The following is a 24,191-nucleotide window of genomic DNA, read 5'->3' as shown; positions in this document are numbered from 1 at the left end:
TGATTAGGGGACTGGAGGCTAAAACATATGAAGAACGGTTGCAGGAACTCGGTATGTCTAGTTTAATGAAAAGAAGGACTAGGGGAGACATGATAGCAGTTCCAATATCTCAGGGGTTGCCACAAAGAAGAGGGAGTCGGACTGTTCTCCAAAGCACCTGAGGTAGAACAAGAAGCAATAGGTGGAAACTAATCAATGAAAGAAGCAACTTAGAACTAAAGAGAAATTTCGTGACAGTTAGAACAATTAATAAGTGGAACGACTTGCCTGCAGAAGTTGTGAATGCTCCAACACTGGAAATTTTAAAGAAAATGTTGGATAACCATCTGTCTGAGATGGTGTAGGGTTTTCTGCCTGGGCAGGGGGTTGGACTAGAAGGCCTCCAAGGTCCCTTCCAACTCTGTTGTTGTTGTTGTTATTATTATTATTATCTGAGTTTCTTCTGGCAAGGCTTTGATTTCTTTGCTCTGGGAAGCGATTCTTCCAATTCCACTTCTGTGGATACTTTGTATTATAAATTGACATTGATCTGCTATAACCTCTGTTCTGTTATTTCTGATTCTGTATGTTATTTTTTCCAAAACTGGTGCATGCATTTCAAATATCCCCTTTTTGTTGGACTTGATCTGTAATAACAGATTATTTCTTTATTTTCAATCACTTTATATTTGCAATGGGTAAACACATTTTTTTTCAGTAGATCTGTAGCTGCTGGCCCTGATTTGCTCAGCCAAGAGTCCTGAGTCCTGTAGCCCATTTTCATCCGGGAACAACACTACCTAGTGTGATCCACACTGAACTGGCCAATGACTGAACCGGCATGTGTTTTTGTAGTTTATGTCTCACCCAGTGGTGGAATTCAATTTTTTTTTACTACTGGTTCTGTGGGCATGGCTTGGTGGGTGTGGTGTGGCTTGGTGGGCTGCAGAATCTCCATTCCCTCCCCACTCTTGGGGAAGGATATTGCAAAATCTCTATTCCCACCCCACTTTGGGGCCAGCCAGAGGCGGTATTTGCCAGTTCTCCGAACTACTCAAAATTTCTGCTACCAAAATTTCTAGAAGATGTCAGAACCTGATGAAGATTTACCCCTGGTCTCACCATATTTTTTATAGAAGACACTCTTCTCCTGGCTCCTCTAGTGAGATTTGTCTAATATGAATTGCATTAGTTCCCAGTGAGTTTCCAGTTAAATTCAAGATGCTGGATGTCACTTATAAAATTCTACATGGCATGCAGCCAGGTTATTTGCAGAATTATCTATCTCCTCACATTTCAGCTTGCCCCATCAGTATCAGAGGGTTGGCATGATCTGGGTCTCTTTTATGAGAAAATGTAATCTTGTGGGACCGGGGAATTGTGTTACAGCACTGGCCCTATGAAGCAGTACCCCTTTAGAGATCAGGATGTTCTTGACCCTTGGCAAAGTACTGGATATTTTCTCAAATAATTGGATCAGAATGCTGAACAGCTCAGGAGGGAGGGGGGATAGTTTATTTTTGTGTATATGGATTGAAAATGGAATGTTTGGGGCCCAGATGTATGCTGTTTTCTGTTATTGTTACTACTACTGGTACTGCTACTCTCACTTGCACTATTACTTAGGATGGTGTGACCTTTTTTAAAAATATTGTCTTGTTTATCACTGCCATGAAATAGGTGGTGGTAAACAATTGCTTAAATAAACAAACAAACAGCATGCTATAAAATTGTAACCAGATGACCTAGTTAAGACTTCATGTTCAAATTAATGCATACCATACTCCAGCTGTAGCCTCCAACAAGGTATATGCTGTCGTCAAGAACTGCACATCCAGGACCACTTCGACCCTCTAAAATAGGAGTTTGCAAAATATTCCATTGGTCTCCCTTTGGGTCATAACATTCCACAAGCATGACATCAAGGTGAGAAAAACCTGTATCACACATTCATAAAATAATTTGAATCCACTTATTTTAAATAATGACTATGGTCACCATTAAAAAATAATTTGTCAGCAGCATAAAAGGACAATCTTTATAATTTGTTAGAAATAAAGAGGAATGAGCCTGTTAAAATAAAACATTGCAAAAATTTCCTTTGATTTTCCTCCGAAATTCAGTTAATATCATCATAGGATATTGTACTGAGATTCAACTTCTTAATTATTGGCCATTATTCTTAATAGCAAACATATAGTGACTTTGTCAACCATACCACTCAGTCATTTAGTGCAAAGAAAGACTCCTGACCATTTGTTTTCCCAAGAGTATATTTTACTGAAGCTTACATGATTACATAAGTAGCATAAGCTGAATCTGAGGGTTTCCCATGCAAACAACACAAAAAGAAGTCCCCCCCACCCTGGCCAGCTCCCTGTTTTCTGCAAATGTCCAATCAGGTGCTTGTATATTGTTTAGGAAACTGTTGCTGGTTCCCAGCTCTGCATATCATTAGGTGACCTTGGCTGGCTGTAGCTTCTCACAAGGCTCACGTGGGTTTCCATCCTCATCTTCTTCCTTACGTTCCAAGATTTCCCCCCTGCCTCCCCCCCACCACCACTGCTAATGTCAGGCTGTCAGCTCATGAAGCTTGGATAGGTGAGATGCAGCCATGACAGACGTCTCTAACAACTGCAATAGTAGGGCTGTTAATAACATGTAAGATGGAAGATTTTTCTACTTCTATAATATATTGAGATTTTGATTTCATGGTTTAAAGGGATTAGGAATATTTACACTACAGCTTTTTTTTTTTCACTTCACAGAGTTTGCACTGAGGAATTTCTTGTAAATTCTATCTTTGACAATATTGTGATGTTTACAGTTTGCTTTGTAAGAGATATGTAATCTCTTCTTGTATTCTGTGGGTTTGAAAATAGAGCAAAAGAAAAATGTTACCAAGCAAATCAAACAAATAAGCTAATACTAATGTGTACAGACAAATATAGTATGTTGTAATGTCACTTGCAAGGAATTGTAAAATTCCAAAGATCCCTAATATCTCTGTACAGGTAGTTATCAATTCGGGACCAGAATTTCCATTGCTAAGCAACACAGTTGTTAAGTGAGTCATGCCTGATTTTACCACCATTTTTGCCATGGTTGTAAAATGAATCACAGCAGTTATTAAGCGAATCCAATTTCCGCCATTGACTGAAGCTGGCTGGAAAGGTCACAAATGGCAATCACATGAGCCCAGGATGTTGCAACCACTGTAAATACAGGCAGTCCTCAAGTTAAAACTATTCATTTAGTGACTGTTCGAAATTACATCGTCACTGAAAAAAGTGACTTATGACTGTTTTTCACAGTTATGACCACTGTAGCATCCGCGGTCATGTGATCAAAATTCAGATGCCTGGCAACTGACTCATTTTTATGACAGTTGCAGTGTCCCAGTATTATGTTTATTTATTATTTATTTATTTTATTAGATTTTTATACCGCCCTTCTCCCGAAGGACTCAGGGTGGTGTACAGCCGAAATAAAATACAGAGTATATACAATTAAAAGAAATTAAAAGAAACTATTAATAAATGGCCGATAATTTAAAAATTTACAAATATTTAAAATCTCTAAAACCCCAATTTAAAATCAACTATTTATGCCAGTCCTGCTTGAGTGAATAAGTATGTTTTTAGCTCACGACGAAAGGTCCGAAGATCAGGCACCTGACGTAAGCCAGGGGGGAGTTCGTTCCAGAGCGTCGGTGCTCCCACAGAGAAGGCCCTACCCCTGGGAGCCGCCAGCCGACATTGTTTGGCGGACGGCACCCTGAGAAGGCCCTCTCTGTGAGAGCGTACGGGTCGATGGGAGGCATACGGTAACAGCAGGCGGTCTCGTAAGTATGTGATCATTTTTTAAAACTTTTGTTAACTTTCTGACAAGCAAAGTCAATGGGAAAGCCAAATTCATTTAACAACCATGTTACCAGCTATTAAGTGCACTGATTCACTTAACAACTGTGGCAAGAAAGGTTATATAATGGGGCAAAACTCACTTAATAAATGTCTCACTTAGCAGCAGAAATGTTGGGCTCAATTGTGGTCGTAAGTAAGTACATGGGGTTTCAAATGCCCAAACTTTGATCAGGCCACATGGGGATGCTGCAATGATTGTAAGGATGAGTACTGGTCATCTCATTTTTCAATGCCAATATAACTTTGAACAGTCACTAAATGAATGGCTATAAGTTGAGGACTACCTATGAAAACATTGGTACAGAACAGTAACATGAGGAAAATACATTAGCAGAAAGGCTTGTGTAAATATATAACCATTGTATGTATGTGCTATAGTCCTACATTCTTCAGTGAAAACCCATCACACTGATTGAAAAGAAATATCTTCTTTTAGATAGTTGTACCCTCCCATACATTTCATTTTTCCAAATGAGAATAATATAAATGCAATCCTTTTAACAAAGTTTAGTAGTGCATTAAATGAAATGGAGAGCTGTGAATAAAACCAAAGTAAACCAAAAATTAGAAATTCTTTAAAAAAACGTAATAAAATTTGGATTGACTTTATTAAACTCAATGACCCTTTCATTTAAATGCACTTAATAATAAGATTTTTTTTCTGTCAAAAGCTATGCATCTCAGGAGCGGTATTCTAAACAGTGAGAAAAGCCAAGCCAAAAAAGCAGAACATGATTGGCTTTAATTTAAACTTCAATTTAATTAATTACTGTTGTTATTCTTTGTCTTTTCAATAAGTTCTATCTTCTTGTCACTTTAAATGACAAGTTGCTGGGAACTTCTGGGACAGTTCCAGACAGTATAATTAAGAATTTTGCACATACAACTCTGAGATTGCAAGTTATATCTTCTGTTTTAAATCATTAAAAAATTCAGGAATTGATGGTTACTGTGGCCATAATGGTGCTTTCCCTAAATTAATGGGAGCAAGATTTGGAGGGAGGGGAAGGGAAACATAAAAGATTGAAAGTAATTCTGCTTTTTCTGGGCAAAATGCCACAGACAATATTATTTTACATATACAGTACTTGTTCAATATTGTAGCAGAATATTTTTGCAATATGAATACAAAGTCGTAATACATGCTTTTAGCATTAACAAAATGTTAATAAAAATGAAAAAGAAATTTAAATCAATCGTATTTATGCCAATTCAGAAGTTCCCAAGTAAATGTATTGCAGCTTAATATTTACAATTTCTTCATTAAATCTAGGAAGAATTTCTCCTTAGAAGTCTTGTATAACTCCTTACAATGGCAAATAATTTACAGAGACAAATATTGCAAGGAATTTGGGTTAATAATAATCTGTTTGTTACAATGAATTCATAGGGATGACAAATCATCCATGATTCTGAGTAATGAAGATTCTCTTTTTTATTATCTAAAGCATTCATTACTCATTTATTTAATCTGGTGTTATAAATTTTTCTTTCATCAAAATGTTACTGAGGCATGATACTGTGGCAGGTTTTTAACTATGATAACAAAGAAAAAACCATTTTCGATCAAAAATCAGAAAAGTACAGTTTTTTTCTATTTAAAAAGTGACCTTTCAAATGATTTCCTCCAATTGCATACAGTCGGTCATTCATTACAGCCAGCGTGTGGATAGCTCTTTTTGTGTTCATATCTTGTTTTCTAGCCCAGACATCCATTATAGGGTCATAGCAATAGAGCCAGGGGACATATTCACCATTATGGACACCACCTATAAATCAAATATACCTCTATTAGTTACAGTTTTTAAAATAAAATTTGGGCTCAACCAAATTTTCAAATCAATCAAATGGAACCTAGGAAACAGCTTACCTGAAATATAGATTTTTCCATTATGTACAGCTCCTGCATGTGCTGCCAAAGGCTGTGGTAGGGAAGATACATAACGCCACTCATTTGTCTCTAAATTATAGCATTCCACACTTGACAAGTAGCCAGTTTCATTTCTCCCTCCAATCACATATAAGTTCTTATCAAGCCTACACGCATAAAAACTAGCTCTCCTGGAGGACAAAAATAACAAATAGAGCAGTTAGTTTCCAGTGACTAGAATTAATCCTGTCATAATTATTTACAAAAGTTGAATAAAAAGCATTTGTTTACTAATATATTTCAAGAAATCAAATTGTGGATTCTTAAATGATTGAAGTTCCACTCAAACCCCCACTTTAAATACTAAGAAAAAGAAATAATGGGATAGACAGACAATGATTTTTCCCATTCTTAAAAGATTAGAACTTAAGAATCATCTAATAATGGAAAACTCAAACCAATGGAATACTTCACACAGCATATTGTTAAATTTTGGAATTCGATGTCAATAACACAGATGACTGTGAAAGAGATAAAACAAATTCATAATGTATAAAGGATGGTATTAATAACTACTGTTCAGGCTAGAAGAGACATTGTTAAACAGATCAGAGATACAGAAAAGAACCCCAGAACAACCTTTAAAAGAGCAACTGCTTCTATGACCTATTTGTAAGATTTCATAAGTGTAGTGATTAACAAGATGTTGAACATCTTTTGCCCACTTGTTTCAAAAGCATGGAGAAAAAGGCCTTTTATAAGGAAGGGAGAAGCAGTGTCCTGTATAAAAGTTGCTATATTCTAAGTAAGTTGATATTAGGAAGATATATAGGTGAGATATTATAGGTGGAACATTATTAATAAGACAGAAGACAAAAACAATGCAATGTTGACAGTGTTGGATTTATTCAGATAGTCATTAACATTTGGTGCATTTGGTATCAGGCTAGGATTTAACAACTCAGTAAGACAAGTTTAAAGTTAGGACAGATAATGTAACAATAATAAATTAGCTTGACATTCACTTTCTTTATGGTCCTTCAAGGGTCATTGTTCTCAATTTACTAAGAGAACCACATCATCAAATTTTTTCTTCAATTATCGCTTTTCTTCTTTCTGCACTACTGCAAACAGAACAACTTTCCTTGTATTACATTCGTTCTTTCCAAAAAGGATTTCGCTGGCTATCTCTGAACAAAAACTTATTTATCTGCTAGTTTCCATGGTCATATTTCAAAAGAAATATAAAAGTTTACTAAGGAATCAATATTGCTACCTAATATCTTTTCAGACAGTCAGTTTCAATAATTTTCAGTGCTTCTGAAAGTCTTAAGAGCTATTTTTTGAACATTCATTTCATTTATTCATTAAAAGTAACCTGGCATCCCTGTTATCCCGGTATAAATAAGTCAAGAACCAAAGTTTAAGATAATTCATCTTCAACTCAAACACATTCCAGATGATGTTTTATTGCATGGACTGTAAATATTTTCACTAAAAAAGATGACCAGAATTCAGACATCAGATGAGGCAAGTTAAGCTAACATACACATTTTTCCATTCCACACAGATTCCAAGGGAATTATGGCAGAAAAGGCAGTAAGATATCTGAGATCCAGACTGCGGAAATTCTCTCCAGAACAAAGACAAGTCTAGATACAGTTCATATGTACTCTCCTACAGCTGATTTTTGTGAATAAATGGCAGAAATTGACATTTTTGCAACTTCTTGCAATCAGTTGAAGATCATGGGTTCAATCATGCTCTAAGCCATAAATGAAACTTTTTATGGATACAAGGTTTAACCAAACCTCATCTTTTTAATGTAGGAGATGCAGTGGCTCAGTAGCTAAAACACTGAGCTTATCAATCAGAAAGGTCAGGAGTTCGGCGGTTCGAATCCCTAGCGCTGTGTAACAGGAGTGAGCTCCCGTTACTTGCTCCAGCTTCTGCCAAGCTAGCAGTTTGAAAGCATGTAAAAATGCAAGTAGAAAAATAGGGACCACCTTTGGTGGGAAGGTAACAGTGTTCTGTGCACCTTTGGCATTTAGTCATGCTGGCCACATGGCCACAGAGACTTCTTTGGATAGTGCTGGCTCTTCAGCTTTGAAACGGAGATGAGCAACACCCCCTAGAGTTGGCAACAACTAGCATTGATGTTTAATTTTTGTACTGCCTCTTTAAGATGGAAAAACCTTTGGAACTGCGAGCCTACAAAGTGCTGGGTGACTGCTTCAGAGAAAGACTTTGAAACTAATTAGAAAGATTCTCTCATGTGAGAAAAATCTATTTTGTTTACTTTTCAATGCAAAACAAAACTTTGAAGATTGATTACCAAAGCACATGATGGCTACTTTAAAGGAAAGCTTAGATCTGTGGGTGTGTGAAGTGCTTGAGCTTTTTAACTCTTTAACTATAGCTAAAAGTTGTTATAGAAGATGAACAAACTTCTTTGAAGACAACTGAAATGGGCTTTAAGATGGACTTAAAAATTATAACTAACAAGTAAGAAACAGAAATGCTGGATTTACGAGTGGAATTGGATGATCATTTAAAAAACAAAAAAGACAAAGAAATAATGTACCCAAATAATATATCCTTTTAAACTGAAATATAAGAGATTTACTGGAGTTACTTTATGGAAATTACAAATGGACTAGGATAAAGATGACAAAAACTTCATGAGAAGGAACAAAGTGATTAGAAAAAAAATAAGAGTTAGCATTTTATTTATGCAACATTGCTGGGAAGAAGGAAAATAACCCCCAAACTGGTTTATTTGACTATATTTAAAGTTATCTCTGATGTTTAATATTTATCTGGATTGGATAATTTCTTCTTTGAAAATGGTGTAATGAATTTATAATATTTACATTATCATTTTTGATATCTAAATAGGGGTCTATTGTTTCTGGTAATGTTTAGCAACTTGCAATTTTATTATGTTTTGTAATGTTTAATTGCTTAGAGAGGGATGAGGGGAATGGAAAGAGATTAAATACTTATTAGGTATTTTTAAAAATTTTTTTTACTGGACCTTGGTTGATCAGTAAAGAGAAGATTTAGAGATGAATTTATAGAGTGAAATATGGAATGAAGATGATATTTATTGTAATTTAAGACAACGATAAAATTGTTAATGTTGTATATACTTGCTGGGGATGAAGAGAGAAGTTTCTTTTTCTTACTATCTTTTTTGGGGGGGCATGATATTTTTTCTTATTTTTTCCCCTGCATTTTTTCCTTTTATACATATTTTTGTATTGTTTCTTTCTTAGTTTTCATCAGTTTAATAAAATTATTTTAAAAAAATAAAACTACTATTCTTAAACCTATCCTGAAGTGTGATATCCACCAGCCTATCCACCCTGCGAACATTTTTTTAAAAATGCTCACTCGACAGAATCCATAAGAGATTCTGACATAACAGATTAAGATCTGTACATATTTCTATGAAAAGGTAAAGAATATTTTCTACGCCATTTCAAACATGAAAATTCCATGGAAGTTCCAAAGTATTAGAATCTCCAATAAAGCCCTATCAATGAATTCATGACTTTAAAAATGTTAAAATGGTATTGACAAATTTGAGTTTAAAACTGATCTATGCTAGTTCTGTTTACGAGAAAGCCTCATTCTATCTCTCAAAATTCACTTATACCTGTATAATTTATCTCAAAATTACACCAAACATCTCCCCAGGCAAATTTCACTAGTGGACCCCTCCCCTTTAAAAATTTATTTCCCTTTGTATTGGGAAGCAAAAGTATCATTTTTTCCAATCATTAGGCACACATGCAGTCTTCAGCTGTGTTGATAAATCACACTGCCACTCCCTAAGCAAACCACATACATCTTTTAATGTTTCTCCAGCCATATCATCTATACCTGCAGCCTTACCATTTTTAAACTTTTTAAACATTTATACCTTCATTTCATTTTTCTTGGACACTAACATTTAGAGTATTTGTTTCAGTTCCCCTCTTCTACATACAGGTATCACATTCATTCCCATGAAGTTGTCTAAAACACTTCTTCAAGCATTTCCTCACTTCAAGTTCTTCCTCTGAAAATCAGAGTTGTCAAAGTGTGCAACAAGAAACTTGAGGACAAATGAACCATTTATGTAAACAGAGTATAGAGAAAAGCACAGCAAAAATTCCTTAGAGTATCCTTAAAACAGGAAAAAAATGGCTAAGGATTTAAATTTCATTCCTTAAAATTCTGTAGTAGTAGATCTTTCTTGCCATAATAATTACTTATGACAGCAATAAAGCTTATGTATCCCACTTATATTCTTTTTCCCCTGTGAAAACTCCAGTGTGCATCTGAATTTCAAGAGGGAGAATTGTTGCAGTACTTAGGAGTAATCTAGGACATATTCCAAATTATCTCATCATTTTTAATTCCATTTGCTCTTATGGAATCTTCTTTTTCAGCTCTCTTTATTCATTTTCAAAACAATTATTTCCATCTAAATCATTCTGCATTTTCTTCCTTTCCTTAATTTTAATTATTCTTTGCTAACTTTAGCTACATTTTTGCAACTTTGTGTCTGTACATACTATATATTTCTCTCATTTTTTTGCAGCAATAATTCTTATTTTCTGTTTTCCTTATCCACAGCTACTTCATCATCATCATTCCATCAAGCATTTTCCCCCCTATTTCCCATTACAATACCTTCACATGCTAATGCGGTTCACTGTAATATTTTTCTTTTCATTTTTGGGATATTCTTCTTTTATACTAAACTCATATTTTCTTTTCTGAAGTCCTTTTTTCAACTTTTTGGTTTCTTTAACCTTATTACTTTTATTCCATATGTAACATTTTCCAAGGATCCACTCTTGACATTATCAAAAAAATAATCTAGTTTCACATTCACACTATATATTCACCACACCACTTATTCTTTCATGTTTTCATAAACAAATTTGTCATGTAACAAAAGTTATATGTTCATTTTCTTGCAATATATAAATGAATACTTACGCTTACACCACATATTCAAAACAAGAGTTCCTTTTCTAAACAAATACTCCCAGTCATTATTTTAATTCACTCATGAATCTCTGAAATAACTTATTTTTTCAGAACTCTCTTGTCTTGTTCCCTTTTTATTCCTCCATTCGTGTCACCTAACAAGAAATTTCACAATTTTTGCAGAATTCACTACTGTTTCTTTCATTATCGCATTTACCAGACTGTAGTAGGCTACTACTGTATCATCAAAATAAGGATTCCAAATTTTATGCACATGCACAATTGCCTACAAATATATATTCATATTTTCTGACATAACCATTCCCCTTCCTCCATACTTCGACTGTACTTTTTGAGCATTACCACCTCCTTTCTCTTTATTTTCTCACACACATATGATAAATCTATTCCCCTCCCTTAATTTCATTTGTTGATTCATGCTCTTACAATCCAAGTCATAGTCTTCCATATGTTCTGTCCAGATGGACTCATAATTATAGAACTCCACCACACATTATGACTTTAGCCAAATTATAGTTTCACATAATGCTTTATATTAAGATATAGGTGTAGAATGGATTAACAACATCAGTTATATCCATACTACATGCAATAGTCCTTGCTAACCATAATTTCTGACACATTTGTGGCCAGTTATTTCATAAGTGTACTTATGCAAGATATAAGGTCCACACAGTATGCTGGTATGCATTCAGAATGCATGTTTAAACAATTACAAATGTATAATTTAAAATATTCTCTTTTTAAAAGCAACTCCTTTTTTAGAAACACTTTTTGTAACAAATTTATTGCCAGTGTGCCTTTTTTACTTCATCCACATAGTGTCACTGTTAGGAACAAAAATATAACATTGTTTTTCAACTTTAAAAGTGTATTTTATTGGCAAACTCCTAGTAGTATGTTTTAAGTTTCTTTTTCCTTCTTTCCCACCAAATAAATTACATTTGAGCCACAGAGCTCTAATTAATTAATGTAACATTTAATTGCTATAAAAATTTTCCATGCTACAATATTACATTAAAAATGCAATTTCAGAAAGAAATAACCTTCTCATATATATCAGATCACCAGAAATATCTTGCTATCTCTGGTAAAATATATTACATTGAATTGTTCTTCCATATCAGGATATTGGTTCAATCATAAATCCTTCAGAGCCTTATGAAAAAAAGACCCTGTAATTGAACTTTGGACAGTGAGACAGGCAACATAAAAAATTTAATAAACATACTTAGGTAACTTTTACAATGTAGATACATGAGAAAGGTTAGAACATCTTTCTTGAATTCCACAGACAATGTTTTTTGCCCAGAATCTTGCAGGTTGATAATCTGTTTTACATTGAGTATGTATCAAAATTATGAGTAATTATAGCAACACCAAATTCTTTTAGAGGGACATTTTCCATTGAAGAGTTTATGATTGAGACACTGTGCTGTTTTTCAGTATTATAGATACCTTAAGGCAAGCCCAGATTGGGTCAGTGGCTGAATGAGAAGGGAAGGTGGCACCCTTACTTCTTAAAGCAGGGGTCCCCAACCTTTCAGACCTCAAGGACCACTAAATTCATAATTTTAAATCCCTTGGACCACTAATATGATCTTCTTAATGACTGGCTGGGTGGGTGTGGCTAGGTAGTCATGTGACTGGGTGGCCATGACCAACTTGATATCACTCATGTCGAGGGGCACCTCACAGGCCTCTACTCACCCCTCCCCTCCTACCCACTCCTCCCCTGCCTGCCCAGGCTCCTTAGGGCCCCAACAGGAAGCAGTTGTTGGAGTTAAGAAGCCACCATGAGAAAGAGTTGGCAAAACAGCTGGCTCAGTTCCAATTGGATCTGACCGAGAAGGAGGGTCAGCAGAAGCACCTCACTAAGGGTGAGGGTCAGCAGAAGCACCTCACTAAGGACTAGGAGCATAGGGAAGCAGAGGGAAGACCTGCAAGAGTGCAAGGCCAGGTACTGGCACCTGGAGGCTCAGCGGGCTGAGATGGTCAGCCAGTTCCAAGCCATGATGCAGTCCCAATAGAACAAGGCCCTCCGGCTCTTTGCCACCAGCAGCACTTCCCTCCAACCTTTGCCCAAAGCCCCACACCAGGATGCTGAAGCAGATCTCAACCCACACAAAAAGACCCTGAAGGGGGAGACTCTGTAGCAACACAAGAGTTCATTGCATGTATCCAGCCATAGTTTGAGGACCCCTGATTTAGTGCAATATAAAAAATATTTTTTCTGGGGACCACCAAAATTTTCTCACGGACCACCAGTGGTCCACGGACCACCAGTTGGTGACCACTGTCTTAAAGTATGGATGAAATTCATTATTATAAAGCTCAGGAAAATGATATGTCCCGTTTATAATCTGGTCAAATTGGTAGACATTCAGAATGGAGAAATGCTCCAAGAAGCTCCAAGCTGATCCAATTCCATCATCTAAACACCATTTTCTCTGCTAACAGAACCATGTTAGCCTTATAATGGTTTTGGTGATTAAGCTATAGAGATAATGATAGCACAAGATGCATATTGTATCCATTTCTGAGTCTTTTCTATAAGCTAACAGAAAAGCTAATATTTTCAGCTACATTGCACTGACTCAGAATTATCCAGTGAAGCTTGGAATTTGAAAACTTTAAGCTAGAAATTCTTGGAGAGATTCTTCATATTCCTTTAGACTGGTATGGGACCATTTTTCTCCAGAAGAATAGATACATCTTACCAGCAGTCATAGGCCTAACTGCTGACCATTTATAACAGTAATGGCAACTGAGAATTCTCCATGAAATCTTTATAAACTTATTTTTTAAAACAAGTAATAATTGATCAATGCCACTTAGCTTAAGTTGCAAAACAATATGGTAGCTAAGCCAAAGTTCTATAAGGTACTGTACGTTTATTGGACAAATGGCATACAGGTCTTCAATTTTTAAAAGAAAAGATAGTCTATCAACCCTTCAACTTGGTTGCAGTCACAATAGAGAACTGTTAGTAATTAATGTAGTTTATAAAGCTTCTTGGCTTTTAGATTCCAGAAATGTTGTAAGCAAATAGTTAACATGGTTCCACAAACTGAATCCAACTCAATTATATCTGCAAGCAAGCCTCTCTGTTAAAACTAGTATATTCCTTTATTCCAAAGCAATATAAGATGAGAGTACCTAACAGTGACATCTGAATGGATCTAATTCTAAGTAATCATGTTAACTGGACAAGAACTGTCATGGAGATTCTTTTCAATGAGAGAGAAGACAAAATGACAATGTGTGTTTAAGGAGATGGAAGTGGTATAAATCATATTAGTGTTATGTCACAAAATATCTATTTGAATCAAATGCCTATTTGAAAAGTTGAGTTTCAGAGTAGAATAAAAAATGAACTGTTGATACAATCATACTGAGGAAATATGTGAACACTACAGTGTTAATGAATATTAAATGAACATGACCAGAAGATAAGTGGTACCTAGTAGTAGAGTGGTACCTGAGTGGAAAGGAAATTTAGTTTGAATTGAGAGAGAAGAGAGAAATAGAAACAATTTCAAAGGACTTTAGGAGTTGGATATTTTGAAATCTAGGTAAATAAATACGTAGATAGATTAATAGAAATAAAAGCAGGTTTCCATTCAAATTACATTGGATTTTTCCTAAGATTATCTCTATTTAGCAATATATAATGCTATTTCACCCAACTGCTACAAAAAATAAAGACATTAGGGTTTGAAGAAACATTTTAATCTGAAGAAGTTTTGACTCAATCACACCACAAAGGAGATCCATGAGGTGAAACAAGGATTTCCCCACAAAGGAGATTCATGAGGTGAAATAACCTGCAAATTAGAAAAGGTCCTCCCAGTGGGAGGTAACAATGCTGCCTTCCAGAGCTTTCCAGATTGGATGAATTTCCTATTGTGGATGTGTGTTGATGTTACCTAGTTTGGGTTGTCTGCAAGAAAACAACCAAACACAGAGAACACCAAGGACCCCTAATTTCCTACTGCTTTGTATGAAAAAGGGTGGTGCGTGAAAAGGACACTCTGATATTGACATTAGCCAAACAATTTAATTCTGTACTACTCTTTAATTGTCAGAGCTTCCTTGGAGTGGTAATATTAACATTTTCTGTTATATTTTTTGAATATGCCACAAGCCTTAATATAGTTTGTACTAATTAATGCTACATTTCTGGAATGTAATATACTGTAACTGGAAATTCAATTTAGCCTGCAGTATTCTGAATATGGATTCCAACTGCTCCTACTCGTACTTTTAAAATCTGAATGGCTGCAACATGTCTCTTGAGATTAAGTGAATAGATATCAGGCTAATTCAGTTGCTGGCCAAACCTTTGCTGTTGTAAAATAAGGGTGTGGCAATGCTACATTGTCATCTTTTGTTGTGCCCTCATTGTGTCTTCCTCTGTAGTCTATGTATCTTTGTGATACTGTATCTCACATTACCAGCAAGTCACAACCTTCCTATAACTAAGTCTTGCCAGGAATGAGAATGTTCTTTCCAAGAGAAGCTAAACTTGCTTTTTAGTTATGTCAATCTTCTAGGCACCCCAATAATCAGAAGCATACATCTCCCCACAAGGTTTCTTCCAAAAAGCAAGACTTGGAAGAACCACTGATGTGGGGGCGAATCAGTGATTCTTCCAAGTCTTGTTTTTTGGGGAAAACCCCAAATTACGTCCACATGCTTCCCTGTCTATGTACTTCCCTGTCTATGTACTCTAGACCAGTGATATGGAGGACCTCTAGGTACTTCCCTGTCTATGTACTCTAGACCAGTGATATGGAGGACCTCTAGGCTATTTTGCTAGACAATTTGGAAGCTGTTGAAGTTGTCATTCTTCACCCATACTATCTCTGTTCTAAAAGATGTACAGCAAAAACAGTAAAACACTAGATTATACGAAACTCTTTACTTTTAAATTATTTTATTTCTTCTGTGGCTTGTCTTATAGATATGGTAGGTAAATAGGAACATAAAATTTGATCAAAAATTTTGAAAAGAAATTGTGAAGGTTCATAGATATTCTGTTAGAAAACTGCAGGAGTATATAAGGCCTTTTTATTAAAGAATTATTAGATGCTTAAAATCTGCCTTGAAACACTTTATAAGCTATATAGACTCTGCTGTAAAGGTCAATGACCTTACTGTGAAACCCAAATAGCAACAAAACCCACAATATTTAATAGATTGCAGGGTTTTGGGTGCTTTTATTTATATTTGAAATATGAGTTAGGCTTGTATGAAAATACTGAAGATGCTCTCTACCTCAATATATCTGTCGATGTAATATACTCAGTACAGACATTAAATCTGCTTTAAGTTAGAGGCAGTGAGGCTGGGAGAAGTAGATTTATTCAAATGGATAATGAGCTGAACATCTTCCGTTTTTATGGATGTCCTAGCTAAAGGGTATCCCCAAATGCTTTAGATAGTGTTCATCAGTGTCTTAAGATCTGGATTATGACTTTTATCTTAAAATTGCAACTCTTGATTTATAATCTGCCTATGTAATCAGCTACATTAAATTTAGGGGTTCCCTAATTAGCTTTCATTCCATATGGCAAATAAACAAACAAACAAACAAACAGAAAGCTTGGAAGTGCAGCTCTTACTGCTTTGTTCAAAGGCTTTACAGTATATTTCCTATGGCTGAGCATCAATGCTTTGTTTGTTTCGTTTAGTAAATTTGCAAGGTGTTTTTTTAAAACTGTTGGCACCTAACCTTTTAACAGTTTAATTATTTGATATATCAGCACTTTGGTATCAATTAATACAGGACTGATTAAAAAGTGTATTTGTTAGCAGGTGAACTTGCATAAAATAAGCGGTGTAAATATTTCAATTAAAAAAAATAAAACAATGGGTTGATAAGGTTCAGATCAAAAGAAGAAATCCCTTCATTGCTAGCATGTTTCAATCAACTTTCTCTACCTGATTATACAGAAACTGCAGCCCTACAGCAGATATCCAGATGCTGTGGTTTAACTGCCAATGCATATGACCTACCGGCTCCTAAGCTGCACTAGGAAGTCAATTTTCCAACCATATTGAACTTAAGAAAAGCCATGAATGAATATCATAATTTTTTTCTATCTTAAGAGAAAACAGCAATGTTAGATTTTATATGACATGTTACAATCAAATGTTAAAAAACTTAAGAAATTACACACTTTAAGGCTTCCAAACAGAACATTAATTTCATAACTCAAAATGATTCTTTTCTCTTATTAATAAGAAAAAAACCCATAGCATTTCATTTCTTTCTCTCGCTGCTCTGTCTCAGAGAAAGTACTACCATTCATTGCAATACCACCATTTTCCAAACATTTAGTAAGTTTTACCTTTCTTGCATAGGTGGAAGTTGTATCCAGCTGTTAAACCTAGGATCATACCGGCTGACGAAGTTTGTACTGTGTTTGCCTGTAAAGAGATTAATTCCACATTTAGCTCTTTGCTTTTTGAAGGACTGACCCAAAGCCCTTTGTTGCTTGAAGACCAAAATGGAAAAATTTTCTCCGTTCAAATACAGATGATTAGGCTGACCAAAAAACCCTGTCATTCCAGTGTTAGGATATACAGTAGGACTTTGAACCTAATCCAGAAGAATATGAAGGGGCACACACATGTAACTTATTGAACCAGCCAAATTTATTTCTCAGATAGTGTAGGAATATGTTGCACAAAACTAATAAGTAGCATTCTTCATAACATCTGAGTAGATGAACTTAAGGGGTAAACATAAGACACAGTTGTGTACTCCCACTTTTCATTACTTTCCATGCCCCTAAGCATTTGCCATTTGCCTCATTCTGTTTTAATAGTAGGTTGGCTGCTGATGCTGTATGATTGCAAGTCACAGTTTTATAGCATCAGTCTTTTACTTGTGAACAACAATTATGGATGTTTTTTATTTAGACCAATAAAAAATTAACAACATTTCCCTGCAGCTTTATCTAGTCAAATTTATTTAGTCAAATATGAAAAAGCATTAGTTATTACTTCACCCTGTATTTCATAAGGGCTTATATATGCCAGTCACGAAAAATCTATTCCTCCAAGATATTAAACTATATTGAATGCATGTTACATTCTTATAAATATCAAAAGAAAGACTTGAGCAAGAAGAGTGCATTACAATTTCTGTTTAATACCTGAGCCTTCAATGCAGAAATCTTAAAAAAAAATTATTCCTTGCATGCAACTTAAAATTATAGCATAACCACAGTTAAATCATGTATTTCTCTATCAAAACCATGATGCTTACAAAATGCTTTGTTCATGGGAATTAAATTCAAAATTCAGTGGCAATGAAATATAGATTTTGGCATTCAAAACTAATCATGTAAATAATTTGATTTATATTTTCTAGTTATGTCATGTGATTCAGATTCTTTCATATTTCTAAAGAGCACTCCCTTATTTATATGAATTTTTCCTATTAACACAAGTTACCCAGAAGTACTATCTGTCATGTCAATCAGTACCTCCCAGTATAATTCCATTTTTCCTAGAATATCAATCCTCTTTTCCCTTCACATATACTTTCCCTTCCAAATCTCCCATTTATTGTTATTAATCTTTCATCTTCCAGTTATACCTTCTCCATTTCCCCTTTTCAGCTCTTCTTTGTCTGTCTTCTGACATTCAGAAATTGAATAAGAAATTTGTTTAGACTAAGAATGAGCTAAAGGTTTTTGTCCTTTGCTGATAAATGGCAAGCAAAACTGTGGAACATGTATATTTATTGTATCCCATATATCACTCCTAAAATGCATCTCTGTCAGGAAGATGACTTCTTCTTGTTGTTGTTTTTGTTGAAGTAAGGGTAGTTATATTTGTTTACAAATTATGAAAAAAAATCAGGCCTTATGTCTAGGTTTTAAAAATGGAAGCAAAGAAACATTTACACAAAAGGAAAAAACAATCCAACCTATCAAAAACAGCACTACAAAAAACAGATTAGAAACACAAGTTAAAATAGGGAAGAAAATGGTAAGTGAACACCTGTCTACCCTAGACGAGTTCAAATCACCAGGACCGGATGGATTACACCCCAAGGTTCTGAAGGAACTGGCAGACGTGATCTCAGAACCACTGAACTATATCTTTCAAAGATCCTGGAGCACAGGGGAGCTGCCAGAGGACTGGAAAAGAGCTGATGTAGTTCCCATCTTCAAAAAAGGAAAAAAAACAGATCCAGGAAACTACAGACCTATCAGTCTGACCTCAATACCGGGGAAGATTCTGGAAAAGATAATCAAGCAACGAATCACCGAACACCTAGAAGCAAACAAAGTAATAACCAAAAGCCAACATGGGTTTGTCAAAAACAGATCATGCCAGACTAATCTTATCGCATTCTTTGACAAAATGACAAAATTAGTAGACCAGAGGAATGCTGTTGATATAATTTACTTGGACTTCAGTAAAGCATTTGATAAAGTAGACCATAACCTACTACTAGATAAAGTAGAAAATGTGGGTTAGACAGCACCACCACCAGATGGATTCGTAACTGGCTGACCAACCGCACTCAACGTGTAGTCCTCAACGGAACTACATCCACATGGAGGAAGTATGCAGTGGAGTACCCCAAGGCTCTGTTTTAGGCCCAGTACTCTTCAACATCTTCATCAATGACTTGGACGAGGGATAGATGGGGAACTCATCAAATTTGCAGATGACACCAAGCTGGCAGGAATAGCCAACACTCCAGAAGATAGGCTCAAGTTACAGAAAGATCTTGACAGACTTGAACATTGGGCGCTATCTAACAAAATGAAATTCAACAGTGAAAAAGTAAGGTTCTACATTTAGGCCAAAAAACAAAATGCACCAGTACCGTATATGTGGTACCTTGCTCAATAGTAGTACCTGTGAGAGGGATCTTGGAGTCCTAGTGGATAACCATCTAGATATGAGCCAGCAGTGTGCAGCAGCTGTTAAAAAGCCAACACAGTTCTGGGCTGCATAAACAGAGGATAGAATCAAGATCACGTGAAGTGCTAGTACCACTTTATAATGCCTTGGTAAGGCCACACTTGGAATATTGCATCCAGTTTTGGTCGCCACGATGTAAAAAGATGTTGAGACTCTAGAAAGAGTGCAGAGAAGAGCAACAAAGATGATTAGGGACTGGAGGATAAAACATATGAAGAACGGTTGCAGGAACTGGGTATGTCTAGTTTAACAAAAAGAAGGACTAGGGAGACATGATAGCAGTGTTCCAATATCTCAGGGGCTGCCACAGAGAAGTGGGAGTTGGGCTGTTCTCCAGAGCACCTGAGGGTAGAACAAGAAGCAATGGGTGGAAACTGATCAAGGAAAGAAGCAACTTAGAACTAAGGAGAAATTTCCTGACAGTTAGAACAATTAATAAGTGGAACGACTTGCCTTCAGAAGTTGTGAATGCTCCAACACTGGAAATTTTTAAGAAAATGTTGGATAACCATCTGACTGAGATGGTGTAGGGTTTCCTGCCTGGGCAGGGGGTTGGACTAGAAGGCCTCCAAGGTCCCTTCCAACTCTGATGTTATGTTATGTTATGTTAAAGGGAAAATTCCTTGGTTTCAGGTTTTTCAGCCTTATGCTACTGTATCATTTCCCTTCCTGTGGGTCACCAGAATATTCTGTGTAGCTTTCATCAGGAAACATGAGTGTCAAGGTTAAGAGCTGGGAGAAACAGTTTTTTGATCTTCCAAATCCATGACATTAGTTCTGGAGTTTGAGAAGGTAGGTCAATAAAGTAATTTGTCCACTATTATTGCATCTTCTTCTATGTAAGGTGCTGCAAGGCTTGATATGTTCTCCCCTCCTGTTTAACATCTACATGAAGCTGCCAGAAAGGTAGTTTGGGATGAATCTGCTGCTGATACTAAGCATTTTTATCTCCACCCCAGACCATTTGAATGATACAACACTTATCCTAGTGCCTGAAGGCTGTATAGGTCTGAAAAGGACACAACAGGCTTCAACTCAACCCACGTAAGATTGTGTGGCTTTGGGGACTTCCTGGTTCTAGGAAGCCTTCAATTTTTATTTCTGGATGTGGCAGAAGCAGGGCGCAATTTGGTGTCCTCTCAGACCTATAGATCAGTGGTGAAATCTGAACCGGTTTACTACCAGTTCGCTGGCTGCGCATGTGCGCTGCGCTCGAAGTGCAGTGCGCATCATGCACCAAATGTGATGTGCGTGCACAGTGCATGCCAAAAGGAGGCATGCGGTAAGTAGAACAGCACGCGTGGGGGGGATGATCAGCTGTGGCGCGCAATCTTTTTTTTTTACTTTTAAAAGCATTTTTTTAATAACCTCTTCGGCCGAAGTTGTAAAAAAATGCTTTTAAAAGTTTTAAAAAAGGCTTTGACGATCGCGTGGCTCAGCTGGGCATGGGAGGAAGGGCCAGGGATTTTTGCTACCGGTTCTCTGAACCACCCGCCGCCATTGCTACCAGATTGGCTGATCTGATCTGAACTGGGAGCATTTCACCCCGCTATAGGTCCTGCTCAAAGAACGAGTGGCAGCCCTGGATAGGAAGGCCTTTGTATGTCTTCATGTTATGTATCAGGACATCATGATCATTTGTGCCATTTGTGACCTCCCATTTTGATGACTGTAATGTGCTGTGCATGGGGCTGCCCTTGAAGAGCATTCATAAACTTCAGTTGAAGCAAAATACAGCAACAGGTTAATTCCTGGTACTAGCTATTTGGAGCATGTAACACCACCACTATCAGTTTGCTTCCAGATGCAATTCCACATTCTGGTAATTACCTTTAAAAATCCTATATGGCTTGGGCATGGGTTACTTATGGAACCATTTCATGCTGACTGTTTCTACCTATCCTGTCAAATCTAGCAACTGAGGCATGCAATATGTTCCATCAAACAAGGAATATTGACTGAGCCCCCTGTAAAAAAAGGACTTTTCTGCTGTGGGGCCCACTCCCTGGAACATCATTCATCCTGTAATTAGGTTGGCCTTAAATCGGCTGCTTTTTGGAAGGTTTTAAGCAGGGATGAAATCTACTTACCTTCCTTACCGGTTCGGAAGTGAACACACCACGTGTGTGCGCTCACTTTGCTCATGCGTGCGTCACATATGTGCACAGACCTGTGCATGCACAAAACCTTCTGCATGCGCAGAAGGTAAAAAAAAGGTAACTAGGAAGTAAGCTTTGCTCTGCCATCACTACCGGATTGCTGAACCACCGGCCACGATCACTACTGGATCGCAGTACCAGGAGCGTTTCACCCCTGCTTTGAAGGTTTGATTCTGCGGCTGAGCCTGTGGCCTGTATGTGAGATGGAGCGCATTTCTTGGTCATGATCCTATGGTTCTTTGAGTATTGTGTATTTTATTTCTTGATTGAGTTTAATATTTGTATATATTTTGGTTCTAATGTTATGAGCCTCCTAGAGTTATGTACTTGAGATGAGTGGCTACATAAATAAATAAACTAGCAAAAAACAAAACCAACAATTTCAATTTGAGTGAAATAGCTCAGAAATTATCCTTCTGAATTTAGTGTAGCAGTTGGGGAGACCTACCATCCAACTAGTCTAATGTAGATGATTGCTCATTTTTTTGGTTGAAGAAATTCAATAACATCAACCTTCAGGTAAGCTCTATAGCATAAACTTCTATAAATAAATTATCTGCAATCTTTTTATAGAATAGCTTGTTAAGAACAGACTGCAAAAGTTATTTTTTCCAGAACACTGACTTAAATAAATATTTTTTAGAACTATTGAAATAATGCTATTAGAGAAGATTGCTTAGCTTACTTTGTAAAGAAATGAACAGATGTAATGCTTTAATACAGTTTGGTTTAGCACAGATGCTGCAATGGGCTTTTCAAATAAAATATATGCAGTATACGTAATTTCAGCTGGATCTTCTGGCATTTTGAAGTGAAAATGTGTACCTGCAAGCTGTTTTATACTTTCTAAGTCATAATTATCTATGTTACACAGACTGCTACAGCTGCAACTCTGCCTTTATGTATGAGCCTTTCAATGATGTCTTGACAATATTCTAAATTTTGCAAGGCATATTGTTCTTTTGCTTTGTTCAGAAGCCTGTTAAATGATTTCATTTCTCTCCACAGAAAATTTATAAAGTAATCTCGTTAAAAAGCCCTTACCATAATCATTATGTAAATCGCTGATAAGACTAGAGATACAAGAGTACCAGAAAAATTTGAAGGCATTTGAGAATGTGAATGCATACCCATTTTACATGATCATATTAATTGGCACTAGGAAAAAAAGTGAATAATGGAAACACAAGAAATATAATGGTACCAAAAAACGTTGATACAACTTTTCTCACCAAATGTCTTAATTAAGAAATAACTATTCAAACATTTTAGAGATTATGAGTGAATACTAAATATACTGAAATCCGAAATCAGTGATGTAACTGTAATCAGAGGGGCAACTCAGGAAATTAGTTTCCAGTTTCCATTCTCTCATCATAAGGTAGAAGTATTCTGCTAAAGAGGAAGGGCTTGATTGTTGAATTAAAAAAGTGATTTGGAGTAAGATTTCTTTTGAAATACAGAAGCTTGTTGCTTAAAATCTCTTTTGTTAGACATATATGTGTATGGCTTAGTTTACATAGCTATTTTAAGAGACTATCCTTCTAATACATCACTTTTGAGCTTCATATTAGCATATATATTCGGTTTTGAATGTGTAAAATGTATGCATATGTTTCTGCCATAACTGCAACTGGATCTATAAAAATGCATGTGTTATGGACCCTCTTTATGCATGAATAGATTTTGAAGAATACACCTTAAATGTTTTAATAGGCCTCAAAAACTTGTGTTCTAATTTGATAATTAGAACTCTGTGTTATAATTTGTTCTTATACAACTGTGTAATATTGGACAATGATTCAAAGTTGAGACTTTATTGCCATAAATGGATTTTAAATCACAGCCTAAATCATTGGTATATAATCTGAAGCCCAAGATAATTGCTCAAGATTGCTTGTAGGTTCCTAATCTTTCCTTCAGTGTTTTCTGAGGGTTTTTTTTTTTAGCAAAAAAACAAATATTAAACAATCTGCTGTTCCGATCCAATGAGATTAGAGTGTGAGATGGGGCAAATCAACTCATAAAAAAGAAGGAACATTTACATATTGCTATTTCATATATAAGTAGCAATTCATGGATTTCCTACCCGTTAGTTATTTGTGTGGAGGATGTTATTTATGTATTTCTTCATAGTTCAACAAATTATTGCATACATACCATTAGGATTCCACTGATCTTCTCCTCCCAGAACGAACAAGAAATTTTCTACTTCCACAACACAGTGATGGGCACTATTGTATGGCATAACTGTGAATAAAGCAGATTCATTTTATTAAGGTGCATTTCAACAGTAGG

The 24,191-nt window shown here is 36.0% G+C and overlaps 1 protein-coding gene and 1 long non-coding RNA gene across 4 annotated transcripts in view; one reads left to right on the top strand and one right to left on the bottom strand.

Annotated features, from left to right (window-relative positions):
- Nucleotides 1-24,191, bottom strand: part of KLHL14 (kelch like family member 14) — an 86,262-nt gene that overhangs the window by 3,824 nt on the left and 58,247 nt on the right. Inside the window, exons 4-8 of the mRNA XM_058179188.1 lie at nt 24,054-24,143; nt 17,136-17,214; nt 5,773-5,963; nt 5,513-5,671; nt 1,759-1,916 (exon numbers count right to left, since the gene is read on the bottom strand). Of these exons, the coding sequence (XP_058035171.1) occupies nt 1,759-1,916; nt 5,513-5,671; nt 5,773-5,963; nt 17,136-17,214; nt 24,054-24,143 (677 nt within the window). The remainder of the gene's footprint in view (nt 1-1,758; nt 1,917-5,512; nt 5,672-5,772; nt 5,964-17,135; nt 17,215-24,053; nt 24,144-24,191) is intronic.
- The window catches only part of LOC131196408 (uncharacterized), a 148,018-nt gene that overhangs the window by 70,251 nt on the left and 53,576 nt on the right, over nt 1-24,191 (top strand). The gene's annotated exons all lie outside the window — the stretch shown is intronic.

Source organism: Ahaetulla prasina, chromosome 3 (genome assembly GCF_028640845.1).
Source record: "Ahaetulla prasina isolate Xishuangbanna chromosome 3, ASM2864084v1, whole genome shotgun sequence".
Classification (NCBI taxonomy): Eukaryota; Metazoa; Chordata; class Lepidosauria; order Squamata; family Colubridae; genus Ahaetulla; species Ahaetulla prasina.
This window is presented reverse-complemented; position numbering and strand designations above follow the sequence as displayed.